The sequence below is a fragment of the Budorcas taxicolor genome, chromosome 18 (genome assembly GCF_023091745.1).
Source record: "Budorcas taxicolor isolate Tak-1 chromosome 18, Takin1.1, whole genome shotgun sequence".
NCBI lineage: Eukaryota > Metazoa > Chordata > Mammalia > Artiodactyla > Bovidae > Budorcas > Budorcas taxicolor.
The window spans coordinates 54,218,481-54,245,864 of NC_068927.1; the positions used below are offsets into that span (position 1 = coordinate 54,218,481).

General features: G+C 52.7%; 2 protein-coding genes across 3 annotated transcripts in view; one reads left to right on the forward strand and one right to left on the reverse strand.

The window, feature by feature from the left end:
- Positions 1–10,324, forward strand: part of MARK4 (microtubule affinity regulating kinase 4) — a 29,911-nt gene extending 19,587 nt beyond the window's left edge. The window contains exons 13-18 of one of the 2 annotated variants that reach the window (XM_052656936.1): positions 1,366–1,583; positions 3,865–3,968; positions 6,158–6,436; positions 6,589–6,668; positions 7,633–7,677; positions 9,026–9,233. In XM_052656936.1, the coding sequence (XP_052512896.1) occupies positions 1,366–1,583; positions 3,865–3,968; positions 6,158–6,436; positions 6,589–6,668; positions 7,633–7,677; positions 9,026–9,090 (791 nt within the window). In that variant the 3' untranslated portion in view covers positions 9,091–9,233. Of the gene's footprint in view, positions 1–1,365; positions 1,584–3,864; positions 3,969–6,157; positions 6,437–6,588; positions 6,669–7,632; positions 7,678–9,025 lie in introns of both variants that reach the window. The other variant, XM_052656935.1, reaches the window with a different exon arrangement.
- A 3,132-nt stretch (positions 10,325–13,456) lies between these two features.
- Positions 13,457–22,613, reverse strand: CKM (creatine kinase, M-type). Its single transcript, XM_052656606.1, has 8 exons — positions 22,463–22,613; positions 20,098–20,310; positions 18,910–19,064; positions 18,360–18,492; positions 16,448–16,619; positions 15,075–15,198; positions 14,468–14,657; positions 13,457–13,962 (listed from the first exon to the last, which is right to left on the reverse strand). The coding sequence occupies exons 2-8, from the start codon at positions 20,288–20,290 to the stop codon at positions 13,784–13,786; spliced, it is 1,146 nt and encodes a 381-aa protein (XP_052512566.1). The 5' UTR covers positions 20,291–20,310; positions 22,463–22,613; the 3' UTR covers positions 13,457–13,783.
- Positions 22,614–27,384: the final 4,771 nt, after the last annotated feature.

Consider the following 27,384-nt stretch of genomic DNA (forward strand, 5'->3'; position numbering starts at 1 on the left):
GGTTTTCACCTTTGGCTGTTATGAGTAACTCTCTGTGTGGGTCTTTGTTTTCATTTCTCTTGGGTGTGTACCTAAGGGTGGAATCGCTGGGTCATATGGTAACTCTATGTTTAATAGTTAAATAACTGCCAAGGTGATTTCCAACTTGCCGTTATTTTTGCATCCCTACTTCTCCTGGGGGTGAAGTTCCTTACTCTGGGACAGGCACTAGTACAGGAAGAGGGAAGTCAGGGAAGCTTAGTCTTGAGCAGGGAGTATCCTGGATGGTCAAACCATTCCCCTTCCCTGGGTTTTCCTTTTCCCCACCTATACAGTAGCGAGATTGGCCCAGAAAGGCCCTGAGAAGCTTGTGATTCCAACAACCTATGATTAGGACATGTTAACCTTTAAAAATAACCCCCATGGAGACCTCCTGGGTTCCAGGGTTCACGGGATGAAAGATGGTCGATGGGTGCCCCGGGTGTCACTGTAGAGCTTGCTATGGTTCTGGGGCTTTTGAGCATTAAGTTTTCTGAATTTTAACACACAGAAGTTCCCACTCTCTGAAGTTCTAGAACACCCTTAACCCCTGGGTTCTAAAACCATAAGTTTTGAAGATGTTCTAAGGGACCAAATTTGTTTTGTTTTTGAAATTGGTAGTCACATCCTTCAAAACTCAGTGCAGAAAGCGTAGACAGTAAAAACATCTTTGTCCTACACGTTTCTCCCAGCCCCCAGTCCCATTTGGAAACAGCCACTGTTACTGGTTTTATATGAACTCTTTTGGAGAAGTTTTATTCATATATAAATATATAAAGAGACAGACATGAAAAGAAGGAAAAAGATACGAAAATGCATAAAGATGTGTAAATACAATATTAATATATTCATATACCATAAAGATAGTCTCCCTTTTAATAGAAGTGATAGTCTTTGGGCAACATTCATTATAAACAAGTACAGATAAATAGATATAGATAGGTACGTACTCTCTCCTCATTTTTACACATGGTAGCCCACTGTAGACCTCATACCTAGCCTTTCCCTTTCTACATCACCGTCTATCTTGGAGATCTTTCTGTATGGGAACATTTTTTATAGTTGCATAGTATTCCATTGGGTGGCAATATCGTGACGTATTCAGTTATTCCCATATTAAGGGGTGTTGAGGCTGTTCCCAATCTTTTGGCCTGAAAAAAAGAAAAAAGGAGTAGGATTCCGTGAATAACCTGCTCAAGTGTTGTGTCATTTATGTGGAGCCTCTGAGTCCGTATGTGTCACGTAGACATTGTCAGAGTAGCCTGTGCGAGGAATTCTGAGGTGGTCAGGATCACCCAGAGCAGATTTTTGCTTTTTCTGCACAAAACTGTCCCCTCCCTCTACCAGGTGGCCCGTCCCCCGCACCCCTGCACCCCAAGCGCAGCCCAACCAGCACGGGGGAGGCGGAGCTGAAGGAGGAGCGCCTGCCAGGCCGGAAGGCGAGCTGCAGTGCTGCGGGCAGCGGGAGCCGAGGGCTGCCCCCCTCCAGCCCCATGGTCAGCAGTGCCCACAACCCCAACAAGGCAGAGATCCCAGAGCGGCGGAAGGACAGCACGAGCACCCCTGTGAGTTGGGGGGTGCTGGGGGGATGGCACCCGGGCTGCCCCTGCCTGTGGCCCAGCCTGTCAGTGACCTGGGTCACATTTCTCGTGCTCCGTCATTTCCCATCCCTCCTGTTCCGCAGACCACCTCACCAGGGCTCTGTTACATCCATTCACTCCTTCACTCGACACACATGAGTGCACTCTCTGCCTGAGCTTGTAATCGATTCTAGTGTATAAGTTAGGATTCAAAAAGAAATTCCCTGTGCTTTCAACTTGAAGGATTTAATATGGAGAATTAGCTGTGGTGCTTACACAGTTGTAGGGAGGACTGGAGGAGCAGGCACTGGACCAGACCTACAAGAAGGACACATTACCACGGCAGAGCTGACCCACCAAGGGAGCCCCCGCCTCTGAGGCCCCCTCGAGCTCTGCTGAGTTCAAGAACATACAGTCAGGGCTACGATGCAAGACTCGGAAACGTCATCCTCCACCAGGAGAGCCTCTTGCTAACCAGAGGTCTCGAGAACCGGCCCTGGTGCCCTGCTGAAGCAGAGACCCTCATCCCAGTCTTGCCTGTGTGAGCAGAAGTCAGAGAGGGCAGGAATGTGGCTGCCACCCCATTTCCACCTTCCAGATCTCCACAAGAGCAGAGGTTTCCAGATCCCATTCATACCCAGAACCTGGGCTGCCGAAGAGTTTCTGGGGAATGTAGCACTTGGCTTACTTGCTTCTGCAGCTCCCTAGAATGCTATAATACAAGCTGAGGGAACCAAAACATCCTCAACATCAGGAGACAGAGGTGGAAGCAAGTTACAGGGAGGTGGTCCAGACGCAGAAGCCGCATAGACCCGCGTTTGAATTACACTGATGAAATGTGTTGCCTCGAGCAGGTGGCTTCCCCTCTCTGAGCTTCACTGTGCCACCCTGTGAAATGAGCTTATCACAGAGCTTGGGTTTTGGGAGGATCTTGTGCCATCCTCACACAGTGCCTGGCTCAGTAAGCACTCAGTGAATGAAAGCTGTTGTTGAAATATATCCACACTTTTAAGACACTAAAAAAGGACAGCAAATTACCCCCTCCCCCAAAAAATAGAAGGAAGGAAATAACAAAGAGAAGAAATCAATACAGGAGAAAACAGATGCACACAAGAGAAAATCAGCGCACCAAAAGCTGATTCTTTGAAAAGATTAATGAAGTCAGTGGACCCCTAGCAAGACTAATTAAGAAAAAGACACACAACATTGTAAATCAACTATACTTCAATTTTTAAAAAGAAGATAGCAAGCACAAATTACCAATATCGGAAGTGAAAAGGAGAGCTTCATTGTGACATAAAAAGAAAGATGGTATTAGGAACTACTTTATGCCAATAAATTTGACAGTTTAGACAAAACAGACAAATGTCTTTTAGAAACACACCAAAACTGACCCGAGAAGAAATAGAAAACCTGAACAGTCTCAACACTTCCCCATAAAGAAAATTCCAGACCCAGATGGCTCTAAACTGGTGGAAGTCTTCCAAACATGAGAGAAGGAATAATACCTATCTTAGGCAGACTTCCAGAGGGAAAAAGGATCACTTCCCAGCACATTTTATGAGGCAACAAAATCCTGATACGCTGTTCCTGTCCTCAGCTCAGTGCAGCGCAGGGTGGAGATGTGTGAACGGAGGTGGTCAGTACAAAGCAATGTGGCCAGTACAATACTAGGCTGTAGCTGGGAGCGCAGAGGGTAGCTGACTCAGCCAGGGCCCAGGGTGGGGATATGCTGACCTGACACCTGAGAGATCCCCAGGAGTGAGTCAGAGGGACAGGTAGGAGGAAGACCCAAGCAGAAGAGACAGCCTGTGCACAGGCTCTAGGAAGAGAGATGCGGCTTCCCTGGCAGTCCAGCAGCCATCACTCCACCTTCCCACGCAGGGGGCCTGGGTTCAGTCCCTGGCCCGGGAACTGAGATGCCACGTGCCTCTCAACGTGGCCTGAATAAGTGTGTTTTTAAAAGTTTGACATGGCTGGAGGTGGGCGAGGTCTGGGAGAGCAGAGGTGGGCAAGGCTGCCCCCTGGGAACTTCCCGTGACCTTCTCTCCTCCCAGCTCCAAGGCCCCCCATGACTCTCAGCCTGCACTGCTGGCATGACCCACTGACCTTTCATGTCCTTCGCCAAAGTAAACCATCACCTACTCACTTTTGGTTCACACACAGGCCCCTGCCTCATTCCTAATGAGGTAGGCCAGAGAGGGTAAAAGGGATTAAGGAGGGTCCCTTTGCCCCCTCACTCTCCTCCTGGCTTTATCTCCGACAGAACAACCTCCCTCCCAGCATGATGACCCGCAGAAACACCTACGTTTGCACAGAACGCCCGGGGGCTGAGCGCCCATCCTTGTTGCCAAATGGCAAAGAAAACAGGTATGAAGGGAGGACAGCAACAGGGAAGGAGAGATGGGGTATAGGTGAGCAGGGCCCCCTGATCTAAGATGTTAGACGTTGTGGGGAGGGATGGTGTGGGGACGGGGGAGTCTGCATGTGTGCCATTCCTTCGGCAGAATCTATCCATGTCTTCCCTGTCCCAGACCCCCCTGAAAAATCCTCCCCCTTAATTAATTAGTCATCAGCACCAGCAAAGCAGTCTGCCCCCCTCTCTGCCCACGAGCCTGGGGAACCTGAGTTCATTTTTTTTGAATGATCCATTTTTAGAGTTGGAGAGAAGCCCTAGAATGTCACAGCTTCAACATCCTCTAGTTGGCGGGATTTCAAACTTACTTGCTTAAGTTGGTTCAGGCTCCTTCAGCTGGCAAGTGAGGGAAACTAGAGCAGGCTGGCCGGAGCATATAAAGGGAATGAATTGGTTCACTTCACAGTTCAAGTCCCAGAGTGGGGTGGGCTTCAGGATCATGAGACTCCCACCCATCAGGACTAGAGGGCGTGACTCCTAGGTGCACTCTGGGAAACACCCAATAAAGGGATGCAGGTGTCACTCTTTGGTGGGGGCAGGGGGAAGTGTTTGGAGGCGGTGATTCAGCTCTGAGTTCCGAATCTCGCCTCTGCACTCCACAAGCAAGATGACCAGTGGCAGGTGTCTGAGCCTCCGTTTCCTCCTGTGTGAGATGGAGCTGATGTCCTCTGCCTCCAGTCCCATTAGAGGGATCTGGTGGAGATAGGTGTGTCCTGTACCTCACACAGGGTCTGAGACACAGTAGGCATTCAATGAGTCAGAACTTATTTGGGGGTTATTAAATAAAAATAGTAATAGCCAACATTTATCAAGCAGTAGCTGTAGGCCGGGCCTGTGTATGTTAGCTGGTTGAATGCCCCTAACAATTACATGAGATCGATCCTGGTGTCTCCATTTTACAGCTGAGGGAATGAGGCACAGATAGGTTAAGTAACTTGTCCAAAGCCACACAGCTGGTAAGTCAAGAAGCAAAGATTCCAGACTGACTCCAGAATCTGTACTTTTAATCACTATAATATATGGCCTCCAAGTCCTGGCCAAAAGATAGCATAATGTTAGGTTATAGGTTTAGGAGTGAAGAGACCATAAGGCACAGTAGGTGAGGTGGAGGTTTAGTCCTCTGTGATCCAGAAGTAGGAGGCAGGGTCCTCCAAGGATTCAGGACCAATCTTAACATGAGACTGCAGCTCTAGATCTGAGGCTACCGCACCAGTTCCCACCATTTCCCAACCAGCAAAAAGGGTGGAAAGACAGTGGAGTGCAAACTGCTTTTCTGTTCAAAGACAGGACCCAGAGATGGGCCAAAGCACTTCTGCTTACATCCTATTGGCCAGAACCTGGTCATATGACCATCCCTAGCTGCAAAGGAAGCTGGGACTTGTAGTCTTTGGCTGGGTGGCCATGTGCAATGTTTATACTCTTAAGGGGTTTGGTTACTAAGAGTAAAACGTTGTGTATGGATTCTGGGTGAGAGGTAATGGTATCTGCCAATCAGGGCTCCCTCTTTGAGATCTGGCTGGTCTTGGGGTCCCTAGAAGGATATTAATTGGAGGTCTGGCTTCTGCTGTGAGGACTGAGAGGGTCAGAGGGCCTGAGGAAGGTCCTAGGATAATAGAGCCACCCCTGCCTACACAGAATCTTGAGAATTAGAGAGAGGGTTCCTTCCTCTTTATTTTTACCCGTTGAAAATTTTCATAATGAATGTAAGTTTCCTTGATGTTCACATCTATTCCTCTCCCACGTTTGAATAATGAAAGTTCAGATAGCAAAGTGTTTGCACAATTGATGTGGTTCCTGAGGTTTGGATGGCAAATAGCAGGGGATTCATTTAAAAGTATATCTGAATCTATTCAGTTGCCAAGTTTGGAGAGAGGAGAGTTGGGATAGGGGATGGTTTGGAGGGGACAGAGCTTGAAGAAAGGATGGTTTGAAGGAAGAATGATTTAGGAGGTGAGAAGAGTCTGTCAAATAATGCTAAGGGTGTATAGGGCACAACCCGCACAACTCTGCACCGCAGCCCTGTCTCTCAGTTCTAGCTTGGCAGAGGTTTCTGATCTCAGGACAGACCAGTGAGGAATCAGAGGGACTGAGGACTCTGGCCTGCCTCAAAGCTCCACCCTAACTTGTACCTCTCTGCCCACAGCTCGGGTACCCCACGGGTGCCCCCCGCCTCCCCCTCCAGTCACAGCCTGGCTCCCCCATCAGGGGAGCGGAGCCGCCTGGCACGCGGCTCCACCATCCGCAGCACCTTCCACGGTGGCCAGGTCCGAGACAGGCGGGCAGGGGGCGGGGGAGGTGGGGGCGTGCAGAATGGGCCCCCGGCCTCCCCCACACTGGCCCACGAAGCCACGCCCCTGCCCACTGGGCGGCCCCGCCCCACCACCAACCTCTTCACCAAGCTGACCTCCAAACTGACCCGAAGGTGAGCCCCACGGGACATGGGGGTCAGGGAGAGGGGTGGGGGGCTGATGGGACCTAACCTGTCTTCTGCTCTACTCTGCCTCCTGCGCCCCGACATCTCCGTCTCCTTCTCCTCTTGCTCCATCACTCTTCACCTCCCTCCTCACACTACAGGGTTACCCTCGATCCCTCTAAACGGCAGAACTCTAACCGCTGCGTTTCGGGCGCCTCTCTGCCCCAGGGATCCAAAATCAGTAAGTCCCCTCCACCTCTGCTCTCACTGGCTCTGCCTTCCTGTCTGCATGTCTGACCCGTGTGCGGGCCTGGCGGGAGGGGGCGCTGTGAGTTGGGTAGGGGGTCTGTATGTGGGCTCTGGTCGTTCATTTACTCAGAAAATAAACAATAGTCTGGCCTCTGGAGCCAGACTCAGGGTTCAGACCCTGAGCTCTTCTGAGAGACCTTAAGCAAATAACTCAACCTCTCTGGGCCTCACTTTCCTTTTCCCTAAAATGGGGATAGTAATGACAGTATCTTCCTCAGAGGGTTGTTGTGCAGACTAAGTGAGGTGGTAAATCGACTGAGCTTTGAATGTTGCCCTGGAAAATACTTTATAAATGTTTTCTATCATTTTTATTCTTTGAGTGTCTACTGTGTGCTTTGCACCATCGTGAGCCCAGAGTAAAGTGAACGAGAGGGAGAAAATCCCTGCCCAGGGCATTCTACTAGGGGACCCAGACAGTAAACAATAAATAAAATATATAGACCAGCAGGTGTGGCAAGTACTAAGGAGAAAAATAGAGCAGGGAATGGGGTGGCGTGGTGGTGGTGGTGATGTGCCTGTCAGGGTATGGGGAAGGAAGGGTACAGTTTAAATGGAGCAGGCCTCGCTAGGGAGGTGTCATTTGAGCACAGGCTGAAGGAGGGGTTTGTGTGTCTGTCTGTCTCCTATATGTAGGCTTGTCTCTACCCACCTCGCCTCTCTTTTGTCTTCCAAATTCTTCAGTATCTTTCCTCCAACCTGCACTAACCATTTCCGAATGGGCTCCCTTTCTGGGGATGGAGAGGGAGATCAAATCCTGACTCCCAGCCCAGCTCCAGCCCTCAGGGAGGAAGCAGGGCTGAGGCAAGGGCTACCCGCGTCCTGGAGGCAGTGGATTGAGGGAGGGGGGGCCCCTTTATGTCCAAATTAGATACTCATCCCCCCCACCCTTCCTGTAGGGTCACAGACGAACCTGAGAGAATCGGGGGACCTGAGGTCACAAGGTGAGTGTCTGTTTCTCCGCTTTTGCCTCAGACCCTCTTGTGTAAGTGCCTCTCCTTACCACCCCTGCCAGACCCCTGGTCGGGGCTATGACCCCCTCTTCTCTGCCACTTCCTTTTATGCACCCCCGCATTGATCTCCTCTCACCTCCATCCCTGAGCATCATCCCTTGACCATCTTTAACTTCAGCCTCTCCCATCTATAACCCAACTCCTCCCTCTGTTGACACCACACCACCTTTCCCCTCTCATCCAGTGAGGCACAATGGTTGCCGACAACCCTGGGCCAGTATAGAAACCTCAGTGGAAATAGGGAGCCTCCCCAGCAGGGCCAACAGTCCCAGGACTTAATCTCATTGGCTGGAGTTGGGTCACATGTCTATCCCTAAACCAGTGCCTGTGACCAGAAGGGTGGAGTACTCTGATTGGTCAGACTTAGTCACATGCTCATCTTTGAACCAATCAGAGTGTGGGGAGAGGTGTGGAATGCTCTCTTTGCCTGGAAGTGAGTCACGTGTTCACCCTTGGCGCTGAGAGGTGAGTCTGCCCCACCTAAACCAGACAGACTAGATCTGCAATGCTTTTCAAGAACATTCTCAGTATTTTAGGAGACACATTTCTTTGTTAGGCAGGGCCCTTTCACACGCTGCAGAATGTGTATCATTCTTGAACCATCCCTCCACCCTGATAAATGCAGGCAGCGCTCCCTTCCCAAGACATTTTGACAATCAAAAAGCCCTCAGAAATTTACTAATATCCGTTGGAAGACAGTACTGCTCCTAGGTGTGAGAAATCCCTAGAGTGAGAATTGGTTTTCCAAGGGAAAATGATTATTACCAGAAAAAGGTTATGTTAGGAAACAAACTGAGCTGCTATAGGGAAGAGACCCCAAAATACAAACAGGAATACGTGTCTGTCTCACACAAACCATGTGTCCAGGCCAGGCTGGCAGGGCCACTCCGTTATGTGAGAGCCTTTGGGTACCCAGGGCTCCTACATCCTCACCCCTAGAGCCCTGTCATTTTCACAGTCCACGCTAGCTCGTGCTGCAGCCTCGCAGAAGGTGGGGCAGGAGAGTCTAGGGCATACAGTTTCCTTTGAAAGAGGTGAGACGGAGTTACATGGTCACTTCCATGCACATCCAGGCATTTGGAGACAAGACCACACCTGGCTGCTGGGAGGCTGGGAAATACTGTTTCCAGGTGGACACCTATTTGTACAGCAGAAAGACTGTCCCCTGGAGTAAAAGAGGTTTTGAGAAGATGTCTAGGACAGCCTGTCCCAAAGTGGGAACTGCGAGTTACCTTTCTCTTCTCTCCCATCTCTAACCCATCATATCTTCCCACGTCAGTTGCCATCTACCTTGGGATCAAACGGAAACCGCCCCCCGGTTGCTCCGATTCCCCTGGAGTGTGAAACTGACCAGCTCACGCCCGCCCGAGGCCCTGATGGCAGCTCTGCGCCAGGCCACCGCGGCCGCCCGCTGCCGCTGCCGCCAGCCACAGCCGTTCCTGCTGGCCTGCCTGCACGGGGGTGCGGGCGGGCCCGAGCCCCTGTCCCACTTCGAAGTGGAGGTCTGCCAGCTGCCCCGGCCGGGCCTGCGGGGAGTTCTCTTCCGCCGCGTGGCGGGCACTGCCCTGGCCTTCCGCACCCTCGTCACCCGCATCTCCAACGACCTCGAGCTCTGAGCCGCCACGGCCCCGAGTCCCCTCCTCTTCCTCGCCCCTTTCACTTCGACAGAGAAAGGGGGTCAAGGAGGGGATTCTACCTTTGTCATCACCTCAGTTTCCCTGAAATGGATTTGGGGGCAGAGGTTGTCCCCTGTGTTCTCCGGGGCCCGCTGAGCAGGAGAGAAGAGCGAAGGGGCTTCGCAGGGGGGAGCTGGCACCTTCCTGGAGCCTCCAGCCCACCCGGTCCCCCCTCACCCTGCCACGGGGCACCTGAGGAGACTTTGGGGTCAGGGTGGGGCAGAAAAGGAAACTGAGGAAACTTCCATTCCCCGACAGCTCAAGAATTAGGCCTTGGGCAGGGACAAGAAGAGTTGCTGAGCCTAAAGACTGAAGAATTGAGGGTGTGGGGGGGCCGGGAGTGGGGGTCAGAGAGGCAGATTCCTTCCCCTCCCCCACCCCTCCTGCTCGAATCCCCCCTTCCTGCCCCAGGCTGGCGCGGGGCACTTTGTACAAATCCTTGTAAATACCCCCACACCCTCCCTTCTGCAGAGATCTCTGGAGGAGCTGCCGCTCTCACCTCTGGTTTTTAAGTTATTACACCCCCCCCCACTCCTCCTGTCAGCCCCCTCACCTGCAGCCTGATGCCCAATAAACTTAGGAGAGTCCCCCCCTCCCCCATGCTGACCCTGGGGTTTTCCTTCCCTGCCCTCACCTGCAAGTGAGATGAAAAGGAGGTGTGTGACTTTGGGCCAGTGGTTTCTCCTTTCTGAGCCTCGGTTTTCTCATCTGCAGAATGGGAGCAGTGGGGGTGTGGGGTCAAGGGTGATTGTGGAAGAGGGCAGGAAGGGACTGGGCCTCATCCACGAGGCCCCAGTTCCTCTATCGGACCCCTGTTCATCCACTCACATATTCACCCACATGTTATACTGGACTCTAAGCCACTTCTTACTCCAGTAGTACATTTATTCAATAAACAGTCATTGACCGGTGCCTACTCCATCCAGGCCCAGTGGTGGACACGGAGATGCAGGAAGCCCCTATCTGTGGGGGACATGGGTTCTGACAGACTCTAGAGAAACCATTGCTTTTGGAGGGGGTTGGGCCAGAAGAGAAAGTGAGAGGGTTTGGGGACAGCACTCCAGAAGAACTGATGCTGGAGTTGGGCTCTAAAGGATGAGTAGGAGTTGACCAGGTTTGGGGCATGCCCTGGGCACAAGCCAGGAAGTGGGAATGCATGGTATAGCTCAGAAAACTGTGGGTAATTTCAGTATGGCTGCTGTGTTGAGGGCTGGGTGGAAAATTAGCAAGAGGAATGTGGTATTAGGACTAATAATCCATCTACACTTAAGCAAAAAGGTATTTGCTCATTTCATAGGTCAGGGGTGCCTGACTTCAGGTATAGCTGGATTCAGGCCACAGGCTGGCTCATCTCTGCTCTTTTCAGCGTAAGTTTCATTCTAGTAGTTTCATCCAATAGGTGCCTGGTGTCAACGGTGACACCAGCAGTTCCAAGCTTTTATCCTTCCAGCTTAGCAGCTATAGCAGAGTTCCTCATTGCCAACTGCAAGCAGAAGTCCCAAGACAGGCTCTCATTGGCCCAGATAAGTCATGTGATCACCCCGAACCAGTCACTGTGACTCTAGAGTGGCCTGTACCTAGAGCTGGACTTGGAGGGGTTCCTCAAAGGAAAGTCAAGGTGTCACAATAAGGGAAGTAGAAGCATGATAGACGTAAACAGAAAAGGGCTGTCCAGTGCAGGAGGGCAGGGCACTTCACCAGAGCCTTGTGGGCCAAAGTGCACAGTCTGGGCTTTCATCCGAGGGCATTGGGAAGCCACGGAGGGTTGCTTGCAGGAAAGAAGCTTAGTTAAACTGCCTCACTTGCCTGTTTAAGTCATGGTAGGGTCAACTGTTGTATTCTTCATGGGACAGGAAAGTCAAATGAGAACTGAAGGGGGCTAAAAATTAAGTGGTCAGTGTTGAAAAATTCAGGGTCTGAGGCAGAATCAAAATCCTATCATGAGTTAGGCCGTAACAGGACTCTGCTGAAAGACAGGTGCTTTTAGTTGAGAGGGTAGAAAATGAGGTGTGCGGCAGGGAACCAACCCTGTCATAAAAACGTCAATTCCTGAGTTCTTCCTCGGTTCCCAGCCCGGGGCTGGGGACACAGTGGTGGCCAAGACAACCCCAGCCCTGCCTTCACATAGGGTTCACAGTCCAGGGGAGGATGCAGCCGTGTCCTCAGTGATGATTCTGGAGTCGGTGAGGCGGGTTGGGGGAGTGCAGAAGGGGAAACTGCCCTCTCCAGGGAGGACTTCTCGGAGGAGGAGGCACAGCTCCCCTGGGACAGGGAGAATGACAAGCAGCTAACCAGGCATGGCAGAATCTGGGGGCCTGGGTTGGGGGCAGGCATGAGTTCTAAGAGAGAAGCAAGAATACAAGTCCTTCAGCAAATGGCATGTGGCTTGACTGAGTGTGGAGGCACTGTGAGGGATGAGGCTGGAGGGCTGGCTGGCCTTGAAGGTCATGGAGAGTTACCTGGGCTTTGTACTGAGGGTACTGGGGAGCCACAGCAAGGTTGTTGAGTAAGAGAGAGTCAGGGGCAGGCAGGTTTGTGCTGTGAAGGGAGGGAGGGAATCGGGTCAGAAGGGCAGGGTGACAGAGGTGGGGAGGGAAGGGGTGGACTTCAGGCTTAGGAGGCAAGGTGGGAGGGACAGACATGGTAGCTGACAGGTGCCTGGATGGCGGACTTGGCTGGCTCGGACCGTGGTCTGTGCTCTATGTGCGGGTGGAACTCGGCTTAGTGATGGGATCTTCAGTTGGGGTCAGTATTGTAAAGGATATCCCAACGTCTGCCAGACCTTGAATGCCCTGACCTTTGGGGTCTCTTCTGTTTCCATAATCTCTCTGGGAACTCTTGGGGACATCCTTAGACCTGTTTCCCTTCTGGAAAATGGAGAGATTGGCCCTTTACCTGTGTGAGTTAAAAAAAGTGCCTCCTCCAGGTCTCTGGCAGGCTCTGTCTTCCTAACTTTGCCTCACCATTTCTTCTAAAACCTTTGTCTCTTTGGGAGCCCACCTGCTACCGGCTTGATAATGAAAGCTTCATCCTACTGGGTCAAGTAGAAGTGGTTGACGTGGCTGACACCCAATACGTGTTCAGCTGTTTCTTGCCTTCCATTACCCGCTTCTCCCATTCCCAACCCCATGACCACTTCCTGCTCGTTCATGGAACCAAGCTCTCCAAAAGGCCTGTCCTCAAAAACTTCACAGGGATGCTGTGACCCAAGCTCCAGCCTGGAGGAAGAAACAGCTTGGGCAGACATTAGGGTGGGAATTCCACAGTGTAAGGAATGGAAAAATGTATAGAGGAATCATGAGAAAAGAACCGGGAAGAAGAGCCTTCGGCAGATGATGTTCATGTTTAACCTTGAAGATTCACACATAATAGAGCATTCTAGGAGATGTGGGAAACCATGGCAGGTTCTTGAGCAAAGCAAGGGAAATTGAAAAGACTAGTAGCAGCTATAGAGGGCTATATATATATATATATATATATATACCTTCAGATCTGAAGTCAGATTGCACAGAAAGAGGGTCAGGAAAAAGCATCATGAAGTAGATAGTGATGAGATGCATGCAAGGTCTCAAACCAGAGGCCCGGAGGGAAAATTCAGATATTTTGTTTGACGTCCGTTTCTCCCTAGAATGGGTCCTGTGTTTGAGATCTGAGCATGAGTGATCGGGAGCAGCGGTGATTGAGAGCTCTCGGGACCGCAGATTCCCCATAGAGCCTTGTAATGTTTTCATTAGATGCTGTACCCTGAACTTGCCTCATTTTAAAGATGGGAAAAAATGAGAAGGGAACGGCCATCCACTCCAGTACTCTTGCCTGGAGAATTCCAGGGACAGAGGAGCCAGGAGGGCTACAGTTCATGGGGTCGCAGAGTCAGACACGACTGAGCGACTAACGCTTTCACTTTAGAGGTGGGATAAAACGTGTAGCCCTAGGACATGCCTAGAGACGACAAGCCGCTTTGAGGTCACACAGTAGCCAACTGCCGAAGTTTTTCCTCCTTCTCCTTCAGTACTAATAACAATCAAACCCAACGCTAAGGCCACCATTACTTTTATTTGTTGCTTTGAGTGGAGAAAAAGCAACAGCTCCAGGTGAGCTCCGTTAGCCAGAGCTCCTGATGGTGGGCGGAGCTTTGAGAAAAAAAAAGGAGACCGTAAGGGAGGTTTTTCATTGGCCAGAACCCAGAGACTGGAGCCCATTGGTTGGAACTCTGGTTGGAACTGGAACTAGAAGGATGGATAGAGCCCCAGGTGGACCAAACGTTTATAGGCTGGGCTCCAGGAGGAAGGGGCGGGCCTCCGGTGGGCTGGGTCCTCCCTTAGGATGGGGCTCCAGCAGTCGGCGGCGGGCTGGCTGTGCGCCTACTTCTGGGCGGGGATCATGTCGTCGATGGACTGGCCCTTCTCCAGCTTCTTCTCCATCTCCACCATGAGCTTCACACCATCCACCACCAGCTGCACCTGTTCTACCTCGGACGAGCCCAGCCGGTCGGCGTTGGACACGTCGAACACTGAGCCCACGGCAGCCGTGTCCACACCACCTGCGGGAGTAGGAGGCAGGGGCTAAGGAGCCGGCAGAAATGCTGGAGCGGGGCCTGGAACGCGGGCCGCCGTGCCAACCGCGCAGGCGGACGTCCTGGGTGAATGCCTACTGTGTTAAATTCATGCAGTTTCCTGAGCGTCTGTCTATTCTCAGGCTGGCTTTAGGTATCTCACCCCTCAACCATCCAACACTGTGGGTAACGGAGTTGAGCTCAGGAGCCGGGCTCCCTGGGGTCGAATCCTGACCATCCTCCCCTTTACAGATGGGAAAGTGAGGCCCCTAGGTGCCCAGGGACATACACAGTGTATATTAACCATATAACCATGATGGTATATGGACTTCTCTGAGATAAGGCGTGCTGAAGCCTATTTTCAGAGGAAGAACTGAAACTCACAGAGGAGCAGCCCTTGCCGACCCCCAGAACCCGTGGGGATGCCCCCGCTCCCCTTCAGCCACCGCTAAGGGCCAGCGCTGGAAGCCGCAGGAGGGAACTTGGGCCGTACCTGTGCCTCGCTTCTGCAGGCGCAGGCGAGTGAGGATCTCCTCGAACTTGGGATGCTTGCTCAAGTGCGCCAACTTGACATGCACGCCTCCACGCAGCCCGGTGCCCAGGTTAGATGGGCAGGTGAGCACGTAGCCCAGGTGCTCGTTCCACATGAACGGGTGGCCGGCTTTCTTGAATATCTCCTCAATCTGAGGTAGGGGGAGAGGACCCGGGATCAGCGCTGTGGGTGCCCCCAAATGCACCCACAACCCGGGCAGGGCTCCGAGGGACAGGGGGTGAGAATGTCAGTGGTGGTAGGACTCCGAGAGGGCGGGTCTGGAAAACCTGGAGGCACGAGATTCTTGGGGCAGGGGCCCGACCGCACCCGTGATGGCTGGATTCTGACGGGGCTGGGCTTGAGGACGCCTTGAAGGCCGGTTCTTGTCCGCGGGGCTTGAGGATAGGGGTGGGGCCGGTTTTCCAAAGGGCGGGGCTTTGGAAAGCGAGGGAGGAGCACCGCTGAGGGGAGTGGCTTCGCTGCGGGGAGGAGCCGGGTTCCGAGGGGCGGGGCCCGGGAAAGCGGCTGGGGGGCGGTCACTTGGAGTCACATGAGCGCAGGCACCCACCTTCTGCAGCCCCACGCAGAAGCGGCGGAAAACCTCCTTCATGTTACCCCCCTTCTCCATGGAGATGACTCGGAGGTGGTCCTCCTCGTTCACCCACACCAGGAAGCTCTTGTTGTCATTGTGCCTAGCATCGGGCGCAGCAAAAGGTCAGGGAACCAGCTCCGCGGGAACCCGGTTCCCCTCCCTCTTGCAAACACACGTCCACCGCTAGGGGGCAGCGGGCCTAAAGGGCACGAGGCCTGAGCATCTCAGTCTCAGGAGCTTACACCTTTAAATGTCACAGGACCCGTGAAATCTTGAATCGTGGGATCAGTGGCTTTCAGGGTCTTAATTCTTTGCACAACATTATAGAATCTTAGAATATCAGAATCGCTGAAAAACGGAAACCGAGAATCAGAGTTGATAAACCTTCCATGACATTGTGACATCGCAGAAGGAGTCTTAGACTGGAAAACTTTAGGATCTGGAAATGTTTGAAACCATTGAATCACAAAATCTGACATTAGTGGAACCTGAAAACACTTAAAATCTTACAACCTATACTCTCCAAATTGTTTGAAACCGAGGTTCTCAAAACCTTTTAAAACCTTTGACTATCAGAATGGAGGCGGGGGCATTTTCCCTGATAGGTCAGTTGGTAAAGAATACGCCTGCAATGCAAGAGACCCCGGTTAGATTCCTGGGTCGGGAGGATCCTCTGGAGAAGGGATAGGCTACCCACTCCAGTATTCCTGGGCTTCCCTTGTGGCTCAGCTGGTAAAGAATCCGCCTACAATGTGGGAGACCTGGGGTTCTGTCCCTGGGTTGGGAAGATCCCCTGGAGAAGGGAAAAGCTACCCACTCTAGTAGTCTGGCCTGGAGAATTCCAGTCCATAGGGTCACAAAGAGTGGACACGAATGAGGAACTTTCACTTTCATCAGAATCAGGGATTAAAAAATTACTAGAAATCCCAGCTAACAACAATAATTAGCAATAAATATCATGCCAATGGCCAGTATGGATACTTACTATATACCAGACACTTTTCTTAACACTTTGTGTAAATTAGTTCATTAATCCTCATAAGAACCCCAAGAGCTATGAGTTGTCACGATCCCATTTTATAGATGGAGATTTGGGGCAGAGAAACATTAAATTACGTGCCCAAGATCACACAGCTAGTAAATGGCAGCCCTGGGATTTGAACCTAAGGAGTCTGGTTCAAATCTGAATTTCAAGCTTTTTAAAATGTGACATGCAGACCACAGGGAAGGCAGGAGCAGAGGGCAAGATGACCCTGGAGAATTGCTGTTGTGGTCTTGACTCTGGTGGAGGGTTGTGGGACAACTAGAGGAGGCGGGGCAGAAGGGGGGCATTGGGCAAGGGGCCTCACCAGATGCCGCGGGCATCGGGCCAGTCTCGGGCCATTCCCGAAGCCAGCAGCAGCGGGGACACGGGCTTGTCGAACAGGAAGTGGTCGTCGATGAGCTGCTGCTGCTCCTGCTCCGTCATGCTCTTCAGAGGGTAGTATTTCCCCTTGAACTCGCCCGTCAGGCTGTTGAGGGCTGGTGAGGGGCCACAGGAAGGAGGGGTCAACAGTCTGCCCTACAAGGGGGGTGCACAGGCCCTGGGGACCCCACACTGCTGTCCCTCGGGGGCCTAGGCCTTGACCCTGCAGAGGTTCTAAAGGTGTCTAACCCCCCCAAAAAAAACATGCTCCTCCACCATCTGCCCAGGCCGGGGAACACCCACACTGTGTGCTCAAGACCAAAAGCATGGATTCTCCCTTGCCTGCCACCAATTCTCACGTCCAGTCAGACTATCTGCAGGCAGTAGTGTGCTGGTGCTCACTTCTGCTGGCTGGCAGGGACAGAGTCAGTCTCAGGAATCTGGGAGCCATCAGTAAACAATATTATATTATAGTATATATAGTATTTGTATATATTCATAGGTATTCATAATACAAAGTATGTATTAAGTGTTGGAGAAGGAAATGGCAACCCACTCCAGTATTCTTGCTGGTAAAATCTCATGGACAGAGAAGCCTGGCAGGCTACACCATGGGTCTGCAGAGTCAGGCATGACTGAGGAGTTGAGCATACACACACACATGTATATTATGTATATAATACATATATAATACATATATGCATTTGTATATATTCATATCTTCATAAGACATGACAAATATGTGTATAATGTATTTCTATAATACACATATTTTTAAATATGTTATACCTATTTGTATAATATCCTATATAATATGTTCTATATCATATACTACATACTATATTATATTGTTAAAAATAAATTTGGCCTCTGTAGGAGAATTTACACCAGAGAAATTGGCAGTTGCTGGCAGCAAATCAAGGCTGCTGCTGCTTTTTTTTTTTTTTAGAGCCAATTGTTAAATATTTAGCAGAATGACACTGCCTGCCAGCCCTAATGCTTCTACCTCCAAACACACCCATTCTTTCTCCCCATCCCACTGCTCCCCTCACTCCCCAGCCCCGCATGGACCCCTGCAGTTGCCCTTCTCAGCCTCTCCTACCTCTGCCCACCGACTGTTCCCCACCAGGGGGATCCATGTAAGTCTGAGCCTGTCCCTTCTCTACTCACCACTCTCCCACAGTGTTCTCTTCCCACAGGGTCAAAGCCAGAGTCCTCCCAGCAGCCCACAAAGCTCTGGACAACCTGGCTACCCCAACACCCCTCTGACCTCACTTCCTCCCCCCTCCCCATCACCCACTCAGCTCCAGCAACACTGGTCTCCTTGCTATTCCTCCAACATACCATCCCACCCCAGGACCTTTGCACTTGCTGTTCACCTGCCTAGATTTCTTCCCAAGGTTGGCTCCTTCTTGTCAATCATGTCTCAGCTCCTTTCCAACATAGCTACCCACAGTCATTCTGTGCCAAAACCCTTGTTTCTTGGCTTCAGGGCATTTGGGGAGGATGTATTCTTTTATTGGTTTCAGTGTTTCCTCTTATCTCCCCACCAGGCTGACAGCTCTGCGATAGCAGTGACCTTGGTCCATCTTATTCACCATGGGAACCCCAGCTCCCCACACAGGGCCGGAACAACCGTAAATGTTTGCTTGGTGGATAGAAGGATGGATGAATAGATGGATGAAGGTCAGGACCCTGGCGCAGTTGGGTGTCAAATCTTGACAGCATCCCTTAGACCTCCCCCAGGGGTAATACTGCCAGCTGTCACTCACCAAGCACCTGTGATTATCAAGTTCTTGCAGTGTTTTGGCAAATGGGGGCACAAGGGGGTCCAGACCTGGGGTGGGGGCTCTCACCTTCCACGGAGAGTTTCTCCACGGCCCGGCGCTCGCCGCGGGAGCAGTGAGGAGGCAGTGCGTAGCCCTTGATGCTGCGGCCCGTGCGGACACGGCTGCTGAGCACGTAGTGGGGGTCCAGATCGTCTCCACCCTAGGGAACGGTGGGGAGTCAGGGCTTGGTGGACCATCCTGTGTGCCCTGCCCCCTGCCCACCAAAATCAAATCTCCCCCACAGGCCCTCCCAGCTCTCTCGGGCTCTCAGCTGCTTCCTTTGGTTCTTCCTCCCCACTGGCCTCTCTCCCCCTCCCTCCCTGGCTCTGTCTCTCTTTTCTCTCTCTCCCCCCATCTTTATCTCCCTCTCCATCTCTGTGTCTGTTTCTCCCTTGACTCCCTGTATGTTTTCCACCTGCTTTCCTCTCTCTCTCTCCCCCAACCTTGGCCGTCTTCTGTGTCTGCCTGTCCGTCTTTCTTCCCATCCCCCTCTGTGTTTCTCTCCATGTCTGTCTCCCTGTCTCTCTGGGTGTCTCCTCCCCCCACCCCGCCCCGCCCTTCCCCTGGGGCAGCCGACCTTGAGGTTCTCATGGTTGAGGTCAGTCTTGTGCTTGTCGGTGGGTTTGAAGCCCCCGTGCCGGTCCTGGATGATGGGGTCAAAGAGGTCCTTGAAAACCGTATAGGACTCCTCATCACCAGCCACACAGCCCACGGTCATGATGAAGGGGTGACCTGGGGGGTCAAAGGGAGGTCAGAGGTGCTTGTCACCCACGGGGAAGACCTGGGCTCCTGGGTCCAGTGTAGACTGTGTGTGCACACATGGGTGTGTGTGTGTGCATGCGTGCGTACATGCAAGGGATTTCACGGAGCACCGTGGGTCAGAACTGAGGAGGCTGAGGGTGGGTAGGAATGGGGAGAGAAGACTGGGGGAGATCGAGGCGGTATCTGGGGGTGGGCGGTGAGAGGAATGTTGAGTGCAGGGCAAAGGAGAAAGGAGAGTCTGGGGGGCGAGTTACTAAAAATATTACCACGTGTGAATCCCCACATCAAGGGATCGTCCCCTAAAAAAGTTCAGAGCCTTAGACACTCTCAACCCCCACCAGTAAGAAGAGGCTTGAAAGACCCTCTTGGGCTTCCATGATGGTCCAGTGGTTAAGACTCAACACTCCCAATGCAGAGGGCCAGGGTTCAATCCCTGGTTGGAGAACTAAGATCCTGCATGCCTTGTGGCCAAAAAACAAAACAAAACAAAACACCTTCTTATTTCTCAAGTAGGGAAACAGAGGCTTGAAGAGAAAGGGCCTTTTCCCTCAGTCATGAGTTGGAGGCTGAGGCCGGAAGCTGGTCTCCTGCCCAGTTCCACCCGCCCTGGTGGGGTGTTCCCGGAGAAGGAACCCCCTGTCAGAGTCAGAGCACCCACTCAGTGCCAGGAGCCACTCCACATGCCTATGTTTTCCCAACCTGGGTGCCCATTTTTCAGGTGAGGAAACTGAGGCCTGGAAAATGCAATAGCTTCCTTCAGGGGAGTCTCACGTGATACTTGCACATATTTAGCAAGTGGTTTGCCACCTGCCAGACCCTGTCCCAGGCCCTCACACATTCAACTCATCTGTTTCTCACAGCAGCCCCATAAGTATGGTCCCCACTTTACAGATGGGAAAACTGAGGCTCAGGGAGGTGGGACTGAGGCCTGGCAGGCAGCCTCCAGGCCACCCACACACACACCGGCCTCACAGTCCCTGGGACGCTCCCCCAGGAGGCTTACCTGGGTTGTCCACACCTGTCTGGATGACATCATCCAGAGTGAAGCCAGATGGCGTCTCCTTGTCCCGCAGCTTCTTGTAAATCTCGAGGGTCAGCGCCTTGGCCATGTGGTTGTTGTGCTTGCTGAGGTCTGGGTATTCCTCCTCAGCCTTGAAGTTCAGCTTGTGCTTGTTGTGGGTGTTACCGAACGGCATGGTGGGGGGGTGTGGGGGGCCTAGTGGGGAGGGGTGGAGGGGGAAGTTAGGTCACATCCACGGAGACCAGCAAGAGAGCAGTGCCAGGCTCTGGGTCAGGCAGGCCTGAGAGCCAGTCCTGAGTCCTGGGCTGTTTGACTTGGACCCAGAGGGATCCCTTCTCTGAGCCCCTGCATCTCAACAGGATGTATCATCAGTCTGGTGTTGGGATCTTAGCTCTGCCTTATCCTGCTGGTGACCCTAGGCTAATAGCATTGCTAGAGCCTCACTTTCTCCAGCTGGAAAAATGGAGGAGAGAACCCCTCAAGCCTGTGATAAGATATGATAACTGATAGATAAGAGTATAGGTTCTAGAATCAGGCAGCCTGGCTTTGAATCCCAGCTCTGCTGTGTGACCTTGGGCAAGTTACTTAACCTCTCTGTGCTGCAAAGTAATCACCTGTAAAATGCGGGTAGAATAGCACTCATCTCATGGAGGTGCTGGAAGGATGTGATGAGTTCATTACGTAAAGCACTTAAAATAGTGCCCGACACACACTAATTATTTTGCTAGCTATTGTTATTATTGTTGTTTTGAATTACGAGGAGCTGGTGAGGGTGGAGGCTGTTGCTGGGAATGAGTGTGCGAGCAGAGAAGGGCCGTTCTCTCTATGAAGATTCCTGGGTGCTCAGTCGAGGGAGGAGGGGCAGGGTGCCTGTCCCCATCCTGCAGGGCACACTTAGTAACAGCTCAGCCTCTGAAGTCGACAGAGCTGGGTTCAAATCTCACCCGTGCCATCTCTGGGCTGTGTGACCCTAGGTCAACTGCTCAGTGTTTCTGAGCCTCTGTCTTCTGTGAACTGAAATTTTCCCATGGGGTTGCCAGGAGGATTCTTTGAATCCAGCACAAAGCCAGTTGAGCACAGGCCCTGGCGTGGAGCTGGGGCCTTGTAAAGAACCTGCCTGCCAACGCAGGAGATGTAAGAGATGAGAGTTCAGTCCTTGGATCAGGAAGATCTCCTGGCGGAGGAAATGGCAACCCCTTCCAGTACTCTTGCCTGGAGAATCCCTTGGACAGAAGAGCCTGGTGGGCTAACAGTCCGTAGCGCCACAAAGAGTCTGAAGCAACCAACACGCACACACCTAGAAGGGTGGTTGCTGTACTGTTGTTATTTTATTCACAAGACCCAGGAAGAGGGAGGACCCTTTAGCGGTGGTGGTAGGGACGAGATGTTCATTCCCAGCTCCAGGAATGGGAAGTGGGCAGGACGGTGGGAAGGAGATGGGCACGAGGGTGAGCTGAAGGCCGAGGCATCAGGCCAAGGGGGATGGAACCCACGAAAGCCTTTGGAGTTGATGTTCAGGGTGGGGATTTATTTTTAGAATCTGGCAGACTCCTCTCCCCCACCCCCAGCTGCCACCCCACCCTCACATTCCAGGGGCTCGGCTTGCACCACGTCAGCAGGCCAGAGACAGGTGGGCCAGGGTGGCTGGGAGCACATGCATTCAGGCTTTGGGGCTCAAGGGCTTTCAGCCCAGAAAGCCCCCTTCAGAGCATGTCCCCACCCCCATCCCTCCTGGGGGCAGGCCGGGAGAGGGCAGGGAAGCAAGGTCGGGGAGCCCAAGAAACACCAACAGACATAACCCAGAGCTCCTCCTGCACACACCCGCACGCACCCCCAGGTCGCACGGTAAATGGGCCCACATGTGCACACCTCCCAGCTCAGGGACACCGGCATACAGGGACTCACGCAGGAGCCACGGAAAGCCAGACAGACACAAGGTCACGCTGTGCAGAAGGCAGTGGGACCACAAGGTCACCAAGGCAAAGACCCTGACAGGTGATACACAGACACCTCCCACGGCTTACGGCACCCAGTTCTGGCGACAGACAATCATGAACAAGGCCCGGCCCGCAGCCCCTTGCAGGGGGGCGACAGCTGGCCACTGTCAAGGCTCCTTTCCATCCTGGGGTCTCCCCCCAGGACGCGTGCCCCAGCCATCACAGGCATGGCTGGGAGTCAGGGGCTGCAGGCGGAGGGGACCCTCGGACATAAGGACCACCTTGCCACACACTGACCTGCCTGTGCATGGGGGCATGTGGGGGGCAACATGCAAGTCCCCTTCCAGAGACAGCTCGACCTCTGGCTCCTATAGAAGACACCCCACTCTGGACCCTACCCCGGGCAGTACCTGGCTGGGCGGTGCTGGAAGGGGCTGTCTGTATCCTGGAGGCGACACTGACCCAGAGGAAGGTCCTGCAGCCCCGGCCTTATATAGGGGGGGCCTGAGCTGTGTGATTGGCTGGGAGGGGCTGCCCCTTGGGAGCGGGCTGGAGGGCAGCTGAGCTCTTCACCTCACTGCCCAGGCATCGTGCCCACCCCGAACCCAGGCATGCCTCGCGCCCAGCCCTATGGCCTTGTATGGGCCACGCCAGGGTCTGGGCCCATATCCCCCCCGCAACCAAGCTGGTCCCCCGACTAAGTGCTGAGTCGGGCTGGCGGGGACAGCTGGAGCCCTGCCAGGGCCACGGGATAGTGTCAGGAAATGTCCCGGGCACGTAGAAGTCACCCTCCCCTGGCCCTCCGCTAGGCCACTGGCCTCCCCTGAGCCCCCAGTGGCCTTGACCCCAGCACACAGCAGGTCCTGAGCTCTGTCCCTGGGGAAGCCTTGCAATGGCCCCTGGAGGTCAGGTCTTTGGTTTTCCTGCAGAGGAAAGGGCCCAGAGAGGCTGTGTGACTTGCCTGCTGTCACCCAGCTACAGGCAGTGTGTGACCAAGGCCAAGGTGGGAACAGGGGATGGCCTGACCCCAGAACCCTGTGCTGGGATGCACTTTCCTCCTCGGAAGTGCAGGGGAGGGAAACTGAGGCTGGGCCGAGCTAGGGCGGTTCTTACTCAAGGCTAGGTTGAAGGTGGTGGTCACCCTTTCCACTCCAATCGACCAGCCCAGTGACCCAGGGAGATTTCTGCTGTGGAGGGGACAGAGAGGGACGGCCTGCCAGGAAGGGAGTTTATTTTTAGAGTTCACTGCTCTCGATCTCCTCTGGGAGACCCGAGGTGCTGGGGCTGGGGGGGCATGGGGGCAGGTGTTGGTGGGGTGAGGTTGCCATGTGTCCAGGTTAATTATAACCCAGCGTCTCGGGTGTCCCTTGGCCTCGCCTCCTTACAAGGGCAGCCGAGAGCTCAGGGAGGCCAACCCCAGCCACGGCAGAAGGGGGCTGGGTGGCAGCTCAGGTCAGGGACGCGCTCAGATCCAGGCTCGATCGGGGACCGCAAGGGCTGAGGAGGAGATCCTGCAGAAATGGGATGTCACAGAGGGAACGGCGTCTTCGGCCTAGAAGGCACCAAGACTGCAGGATGCAAGGATCGGGCAAGTCCAGGGAGCACCCAGCATTGACACAAAGAAGAGAATGTTCCTTTCCCTCTGGAGTTCCTCCCTCCTCCTGGGTCTCCCCCGCTTCTTCCTAGGCAGGGAGCACTGATCTAGAGAAAGGGGGCCCTTTCTGCCTCTCCCAATGTTCCTGGTGGTAGGGGGGCTATTTAGAAAGCTTTTCTCCTTGGGGCCTAGTCCCTGATCGCTCCCCTCACTGTCCTGTCCCAGCAAGGTCAGTGTGTCAAAGCACTCCTTCATAGTTACAGAAACTGAGGCCCAGAGAATGAAAAGGAACTGGTCTAGAGTCGTTAAGGCGTGTATCATGTCAACAATTATTTATTAAGCACTTACTGGGACCCAGCAGAAGATAACCTAAACCCCTGTCCTTATGGAGTTAATATTTTAGTGAGGGTGAACAAGTTGTTATACATTTTAATGTTGGGGACAATGGGGCTTTGAAGGAAAGAGACAGAGGGTAAAAATGCAAGTGACGGGACACAGCGGAGGAGATCAGGAGATCACACCTCTCTGGGGAGGTGACATCCAGGCAGAGCCCAGAGGGAGCCAGCCATGTGGGTGTCTGGAAGGGGGACAGCAGGTGCAAAGACCCTGAGGTGGGGGTGGCTTGGCATGTCAGAGAGACGGGGAGGAGGCTGGAGCAGATGGAGGGGAGAATGGGAGGAAGAATGTGAGGTTGGAGGGGGACCAGGAGCAGACCTGTAGGGTCCTAGGGCTCCAATGGGAGTCCCTGAGGGTTGTGAGCAAAGGAGAGACAGGATCCAGCCACGTCACACACAGCCCAGCCCCCGGGGCCCCTAATAACCCCTTGTGTGGACATCTGACATTCCTCTTGGCCACACAGCATCCGAAGCCCTTTCTATATTGAGGGAGTTCTCCACCCTTTGACCACCTCATTTGGAGAAGCCCAAATATTAGAAACTCAGTTTCCCAGAATCCTTTGCCGCAATGGTTCGCTCATGTGACCTGTTCTGAGCCAATCAAACCCTCCAGCAGGACCTTGCAGTCATGTGACCTGGGCTGAGCCAATCAAACCCTCCAGCAGGACCTCGCAGTCATAAGCCCTACCTCCTTTATCTTGAGTCTCGCAGAAACAGTTGGCCTTGGGGTTGGCCTTGGGGAGCATTGTGACCCTTATCGTATAGCTTCCTCCCACCCCTTGAGCCCCTCAGTCTCCAAGGCTTGTCCCTCCCCCGTCCCATACCTCAGGACTTCCACATTCCCTCCTGCCCTAGCCTCCTCGCTGGTCTCCTGACCCAGTCTTGGCCCCTCCACCGACTTCCCTGCTGACCTTTCCTGCTCCGAACCTGTCATGGCTCCCCAGTGCTCGCAGGAGAAATGAGTGTTTGTTGACTAAGTAAAAAATAGCCTTATCAATCAATAGGAAACCCCTCCGGCCAGCTTAGGCATAAAGGGCTTTCCTACCAAATGCTTACAAAATTGTTACAAGGGCTGAAGGAACACCTCTTGCTCTCAGAACTATGCTTCCTCCGGGAAACTGGACATGCTAGAAGGAGGTCAGCGTGGAGGTTAAATGGCCTCTCTGCTTTCTGGGAAAGACTGAGGGTAGGAGGAGAAGGGGGCTATAGAGGATGAGATGGTTGGGTGGCATCACCGACTCAATGGACATGAGTTTGAGCAAACTAAGAGATAGTGAAGGACAGGGAAGCCTGGCGTGCTGCAGTCCGTGGCGGTCACAAAGAGTCGGACACGACTTAGCGACTGAATAACAGTTAACTCTCGGAGCACTCCTACATGTCGAGTACTAGGCTAACTGCTTGACATTTACTAACTCATTTACCATTCTGAGCCTTACCAACAATAAGGCTCAGAGAGGTTAACTGACTTGTCCAAGGTTGCACAGCTGGGAAAGAGCAGAGCTGGGAATCCAACTGGCACAGGGCTGCTGAAAGTAGGTTCAGTGTTTGGTGAAGATAATTTCCAGATTTCTCGGCAAGGTGAGACTATATCGTCAGCCCCAGAGTCCCTTTCTAGGTCTTCAGGCCCACATCCCCTTGCCCACTTCATCACCTTAGCAGTGTGACTTCAGGTTTCAATCACTGTATGTGTATTAACCAGTTTTAGTTTTCCAACAGTACTATGAGGTAGGTCCTGAAAATTTTACACAGCAGGAAAGTGAAGCCAGAGAGTCTGAGTTACTTGCCCAAGATCACCCAGCTGGAAAATAGCAGAAGCAGACTGGATGAGTTAGTCACTCCCTTCCTCATTTTACCCCTTTATGCTGAAGCCTTATTTTATAGAGAGTGGATGCGGAGGCTGCAAAAGGGCCAGGGATTGCAGATTTTCTTGCAGTATTCTCAGGAGGCAGAAGGTACAAGGGCGCTTTATGGGTTCTCTCTTATAAAGGCACTAATCCCATTCATGAGAGCTCCACCGTCATGATCTAATCACATCATACTAATACCAAAGTGAGTGAAGTTGCTCAGTCATGTCCGACTCTTTCCGACCCCGTGGACTGTAGCCTACCAGGCTCCTCCGTCCATAGGATTCTCCAGGCAAGAATACTGGAGTGGGCTGCCATTTCCTTCTCCAGGGGATCTTCCCAACCCAGGGATGGAACCCGGGTCTCCCGCATTGGAGGCAGACACTTTAACCTCTGAGCCACCAGGGAAGCCTAAAGGCCCCGCCTATTAATACCATCACCTTTGAAGGTTAGGATTTCAACATATGAGAAAATACGTTAAAATCATAGTTGTTTGTTGTTGTTTAGTTGCTAAGTTGTATCTGACTCTTTTGTGACCCCATGGACTTTAGCCCACCAGGCTCCTCTGTTCATGGGATTCTCCAGGCAAGAATGCTGGAGTGGGTTGCCATTTCCTCCTCCAAGGGATCTTCCCGACCCAGGGATCAAGCCCGGGTCTCCTGCATTGGCAAGCGGATTCTCTACCACTGAGGCACTAGGGAAGCCCTTGGATCATAGCACCAAGGATATTGCTAAAGTGAAAGTGTTAGTCACTCAGTTGTGTCTGACTCTATGCAACCCCATAGACTTTAACCCCATGGACTGTAGTCCACCAGGCTCCTCTGTCCATGGAATTCTCCAGGCAAGGACACTGGAGTAGGCAGCTATTCCCTTCTCCAGGGGATCTTCCTGACCCAGGGATCAAGCCAGGGTCTCCTGGATTGAAGGCAGATTCTTTACCATCTGAATCACAAGGGAAGCCACCTAAGTGAGGACAATTCTATAACCTATTACCACAAAAATACAGTGAAACACATCACCCCAAAATGCAGGAGCTTAAAAGCGGATGTAGGGCTGGCTGAGAGTTGGTTGTTTTGGGCTGGGTGAGACTGGGAAGCTTTGTTCTATACCATTATGTTAAAAATGAGACAACAGGCTCAAAATGCTGAGACCCATGTCATAAAATCAAGACTTAATGACAGTTGTGGCTCTCCCGGAGACTGAATCTTAAACCAGCCATTCAGATCAGCTCTAGTTGGGTAATCTGCCCAGATAGGTGCCTGCCGTCCCTAAAGGAAAGTGACCTCACCATAACCAGTCTGCTTTTTTGCCTGCTTTGTTGTTCCAGGAACTTTCTTGTTCCTGCTCCCTTCCTCCTATAAGAGTCTTCCGTTTTGTTTAGTTCCTCGAAGCTCCTTTCTGTCTGCTAGATTTGGTGCTGCTCGATTTGAATGGATTTTAAGTAAACGCAATAAAATGTTAACATGCCTCAGTGTATCTTTTAACAATATGGAGATGTT

What these genes read in the sequence shown, in the direction of transcription:
- CKM (XM_052656606.1), bottom strand. Translation starts at nt 20,290, where the DNA reads ATGCCGTTCGGTAACACCCACAACAAGCACAAGCTGAACTTCAAGGCT. An exon ending in GACAGGTGTGGACAACCCAG is followed by an intron (nt 19,065 to 20,097) that starts GTAAGCCTCCTG and finishes TTGACCCCCCAG; the next exon opens with GTCACCCCTTCATCATGACC. An exon ending in TCTGCGTGGGGCTGCAGAAG is followed by an intron (nt 14,658 to 15,074) that starts GTGGGTGCCTGC and finishes CCCCTACCTCAG; the next exon opens with ATTGAGGAGATATTCAAGAA.